The 5,342-nt window shown below is 44.0% G+C and overlaps 1 protein-coding gene across 1 annotated transcript in view; it reads right to left on the reverse strand.

Moving 5' to 3' along the window:
* Positions 1 to 471: 471 nt before the first annotated feature.
* LOC307241932 (myelin and lymphocyte protein-like) overlaps positions 472 to 5,342 on the reverse strand; it is a 5,952-nt gene continuing 1,081 nt past the window's right edge. The window contains exons 2-4 of the mRNA XM_080016208.1: positions 2,391 to 2,555; positions 1,990 to 2,148; positions 472 to 836 (exon numbers count right to left, since the gene is read on the reverse strand). Of these exons, the coding sequence (XP_079872334.1) occupies positions 762 to 836; positions 1,990 to 2,148; positions 2,391 to 2,555 (399 nt within the window). The 3' untranslated portion in view covers positions 472 to 761. The remainder of the gene's footprint in view (positions 837 to 1,989; positions 2,149 to 2,390; positions 2,556 to 5,342) is intronic.

The following is a 5,342-nucleotide window of genomic DNA, read 5'->3' on the forward strand; positions in this document are numbered from 1 at the left end:
CTGAAGATTCGGCAACTAGATTGCTTATTTCTCGCCTAAAATTTGTTCAGAAAAACATTTTGGTAGACTAACGGACTTCATACAACAGAATCTGTAACTCATGCTCAACCCCCATTAAACTAAACACAGCATTCTGCAACAGGATGGGTGAAGAGGCATTTTAGAATGGCTAGAATGCATAATCTTAGTAGTATTTTCAATAAAAAAATGTTAAAACCTGTTTTGGGGACCTCATAGACCTATATTAACTTGTTAATGAAAAATGTTAAAGGGCATAAAAGGTCCGGTGAATGTGAAAAATATGAGGATAGAGTTTTCACATTGAAAGTATATTTAATTTATCCAAATTAATCAGCTAAACCAACTCTACCTTTAATCACTGTGTCTTTCACTACAAAAGTCTTTTAGATGTGTGGATTTTATCATAAATATTATATATCAAAAGCAGCTCCATCTCTCTCTGGTGCCTGATCAAAGAGGAAAGACAGATATTTTAAAAATAGCCCCGCAGATAGTTGAAAACAACATGCAAAAAGTCTAAATATAGTCTGCATTGGATGGTAGTTATGGGATGTGTATACCTCTGACAAACTTAATAATGAATCATTTTGTCATTATAATCTACAAAATGTTTGTGTATCTATTGGACGGAAATATTTTTTTGTCAGCTGAGAACAAGTTTTTGCCTTGTTTTTGTTCTCCGTTTATTTATTGTTATCAACGCATTGTTTGTGTTTCTGCTTGTGGTCGGTCTGTGTTTATTAGGCTTTCTTCCATCGTAGTGCTGAAAAAATGGCATGAAGGAAATAGAGGAGTGTGGCTAGGAATGACATCACCTGGAGAGAAAGACAGGAAGAGAGGGAGAGAGAGTGAAAGGGTTACAGATTGTAGTGTGGATGCATAAATATAACCATAATCATAATAATCATGATCATAACGTTGTAGATGATTCTCTGTGATAGACAGGAAACCATCCCCTCATCTGTCGATTAAACCCATTAAAACCTCTGAAGAACCTGCTCAGAACATGTGTACTTAGCTCTGTACTCAGTATAGCACCTAATGTACTGTACTTCATGGAAGATCAGCTGTCCGAATGACCCCTGTTCATCCAGAGAGTGAAGATCAAGATGCCTTCAAGATGAAGTTCAGACTACTCCTGGCCAGAGGCACCAGATTCATTCTCCCGTGAGGTGAGCTCAGCAGGAGAACTTCAGAAAGCTCTACGCTGAAGCAAGTTCTGCACTACAGCTGAACCTGGCATGAGTTACATTTGGAGGAATCTTCCAAGCAACACAGAGGCCAAGTAAGGTAACAACCAGCATGGAGCTCTCCACCCAAAGGCAGATGCTGTATCCACCCACTCTACCCAGGAGGAGGATCATGTGAACGACCATCAGAGTTGAGGAAGACAGTCTGGCAGACCGCGTTTGGTCCGCTGAGCAGGACCAGGACACCATCATCCAGACAAGATGCCCCTGAAGGAGCCATCATCATCTATGACAGATGCTTCACGTTTAGCAAAGTTTGAGAGAAGAGCAGTCCTCTGCCTGGGCAAAAGATCGGGAGTGGCCTGTTGATGCCTCTACTGCAAAAATTGTATCTCTAAGAATTTGCATGAACTGTAGGCGATACGCTCGCCGCTGCATCTGCTGTCCTTCATCTGAATGTAAAACTTGGGTCCTCTCTGCTCTAATTCACTCTTTGTTGTCCAAGTTGTATGTGAGGGCAGTCCTCATAGACGCTTGACAAACATAGACATCATAGGAAATGAAACTCCAGTATATGAAAGGAAACAGTGTGAAGGTCTAGTATACAGCATTTAGTTAATGGCAAAACAGGTGTGTGTGTGTGTGTGTGTGTGTGTGTGTGTGTGTGTGTGTGTGTGTGTGTGTGTGTGTGTGTGTGTGTGTGTGTGTTTGTGTGTGTGTGTGTGTGTGTGTGTGTGTGTGTGTCTGTGGCTGTCCCTGTGTCTGTGTATTTCTGTACCACAGCAGAGATGTCCAGTCTGTAGATCTTGAGCTGCTCAGGCAGCAGAGAAGATAAACCTGGTATTTTCAGCACCAAACCCTGGCTGATGGTGACAAAGGCTAACACCACCGAAGCGCTGAGATAAAACACGACTGCGAAGAAGTGATAGGCTGCATCCTGGAGAGAGAGGGAGAGAGGGGTAGACGGGCAATTTAAAAGCCATTTCACATCAGCAGAGTTTGAAGAGAAAGATTTCGGATATTCCTTTTACTGGCTCACACTTTTGCGCGGTGAAATATTATTGGGAGTCACTCGAGTCGTTGCAGATCTTGCCCTGCCCCACACCGGTGTGAGGCAGCTTTAGCTGAATCGTTATGATGTTACCAAATTGTCCAGTGAACCAACGAGGTGTGACTTACCACGGAGGGCCAGACGCTGCTCTGATTGAATCCGCAGGCGAACAGGAAGAACCACAGTGTCGTCATGACGAAGCAGAAGATTGAGACGAACATCACCCAACCCAGAGGGTTCTCTGGAACCACATGAGTGGACGCCACCAGGATCCAGACCAGACCTCCGAAAACCTGGAGAGTGGGGTGGAGAGAAAGAGGGATGGGGAGAGAGGGAGAGAGGGGAAGCAATGAAGAGATGGAGGGAGAGAGAGAGAGAGAGAGAGAGAGAGAGAGAGAGAGAGAGACGGCGAGAGAGGGAGGGTGAGACCGGGAGAGAGAGAGGGAGCGATGGGGAGTGAGAGGGGGGAGAGGGGGAGAGTGAGAATGAGAGATGGGAGAGAGAAAGGGGAAGAGAGTGAGAGGGGGGAATAGGGTCAAGACAGATAGACAGATAGATAGCTAAATAGACAGACAGACAGAGAGACGGATAGATAGATAGATAGATAGATAGATAGATAGATAGATAGATAGTGTGCTGGAAATTCTCCAATAATAAAGCGTTGACACTGTTCGAAGCCTTTGTGTGGTTTATTCAAACAACATCGAGAACATATCCTTGCAAGGAGAGGAGTGAGTAGACACGAGGTACGGGGGCGCAGCCTCGTCTCGTGCTTCCTGTGTTCTCCCCCCGAACCGTGAACCCAGCTTTAATACCAGCACACAAACAAACGTCACGTGATGTCTTATTTGGCTGTGGTTAAGGTTGACCATGTGTGAGCGCTGTGGTGGTTATCGCGCAAAACATGCAGCTGCAAAACGTGCAGCTGCAAAACGTGCAGCTGCAAAACGTGCAGCTGCAAAACATGCAGCTGCAAAACGTGCAGCCTGTCTGGCAGCTTCCTGTTTGTGTAATGCAGAGGGCCTGGGATTGTTCTCCAAGAACCTTATATTCCAAATATGTATTTGACCTGAGAACTGAGATCGGGGCATTGTGTGCAGCAGGTATTAACAGTAGGCAATTATAGCCTGTTATGCAGTTTCAGGACACATGCCCGAATGCGTGCGTCCGCAACGGCTGTCGTTATGGCAGCGAGGTTAGTAAGGATGCAACAGTATTTTTCCTATACAATAGATAGATAGATAGATAGATAGATAGATAGATAGATAGTTAATGACAGAAACAAAGATTAAGAAAAAAGCAAAAAAAAAAAAATGATAAATACTGCCTGAAGCTCTTTATACTTAAAATCCAAACTCCACACAAACACACACACACACACACACCGTGTGTGTGTGTGTGTGTGTGTGCCTAACTATTCAGAGCTTTCATCCCCTCCTTTTGCAAACACGGTGCATGAAAGACTCTGCCGGCGTCTCGATCAGGCGCAACCACTGCAAACTCAGCGCCTCACTGCAAACCCTCCAGCGCTCTGTCTGGTTGGCGGTTTTTCGCTCTGCATGGTGGATCACATGTCTTCCCTTCCGCACCTTGATCCAACATGCCGGAGGCTGTTCAGCTCGGAGACCCGCTGTGGATATGGGTACGGCCTGGTACGAGATTTTACACCATCTCATCCTCGCCAGCCGCGAGACTTTCCAGGGCACGGGCGCCTATCTCGGGGCGGGAGGGGGAGACCCATTCTAGGGCGCCCTGCCCTTCACAATGGATGAACGGTTGTCAAGATAATCGAAGGACGTACAAACATACAGACAGCCACACAGACACACAGACAGACAGAGTGCGTACCTTTATAGAGAGAGAGTTCCTTTATAGTTATAGTTGTATGTATGTATGCATGTATGTATGTATGCATGTATGTATGCATGTATGTATGTATGCATGTATGCATGTATGTATGCATGTATGTATGTATGCATGTATGTATGCATGTATGTATGTATGCATGTATGCATGTATGTATGCATGTATGTATGTATGCATGTATGTATGCATGTATGTATGTATGCATGTATGTATGTATGCATGTATGTACTGTATGCATGTATGTATGCATGTATGTATGCCTGTATGCATGTATGTATATATGTATGTATGTGTGGTGGACCAAGGGGCGTGGTCAAGCACGGTCGACAGCACTGTTCCTTTTTTTCTGCGGCAGGCCTTGGGCAGATTTCTTAATGTTTGCTCCATCTTGCAGAGGGGATGGGCGCAAGGGCTCGTCAGCCGAGCAGGAGGCAGACCGGAACACCATTCCTCCTGCGCCCGAAATCATCATCCTCATCGTCATCATCATCATTATTATTATTATTATTAATTATTATTTTTCCCTTAACCCTAACCTGTGGGCAGAGAGTCCCACAGTATGTATTTATGTATGAGGACGCATGTAGGACGCATGACACGTGAAATATTAATAAACTTTGGATAAACAAGGGTGTGTGTTTCACTGTGTTGTTACACAGTTAAAGGGCGTTTTTTATCTCCTCATTTCCTCATTTGTACTATGCCCCAAACTTTCCTTGAAATTGGGTGTCGTTTAAACTACATTCATAGAGGAACATGAAGATCATCAGATCATCAGTGAGTTTACGGAACGGAAAATCTCATTCCTATTCTGAATGGAGGGTTTGGTTATTATCCATAACGTCATCACCATCCAAGGTAGACGTTTTACCAGAGAGTTTAACGTCACTGTCGGTGAGTGAGTTAGTGCTACCACTGAACTAAAACACTATAAACACACAACACAAACGATAATATATAACAACGCTATTATTAATGACACTTTTAATAACACTATAATAATCACAAAGGTTAAATTCAAGAAGAGGCGCACTTAACGATCGTTAGGTTGGACGTTGTTGGAAAGGTGTCATTCACAGTACGGGATGAGTAGATCCTCCACTCTTAAAAACATTATGAACACAGTTCTGTAACTGTGCCTTTTTCTTCTGTTTTCCAATTTTTTTTTCTGTTGCTCCGAATCAAATGTTTTATGGTCAGGCTTCATCTGGTAG

This window comes from Zeus faber, assembly GCF_960531495.2.
Source record: "Zeus faber genome assembly, chromosome: 16".
In the NCBI taxonomy this organism is placed as follows: domain Eukaryota; kingdom Metazoa; phylum Chordata; class Actinopteri; order Zeiformes; family Zeidae; genus Zeus; species Zeus faber.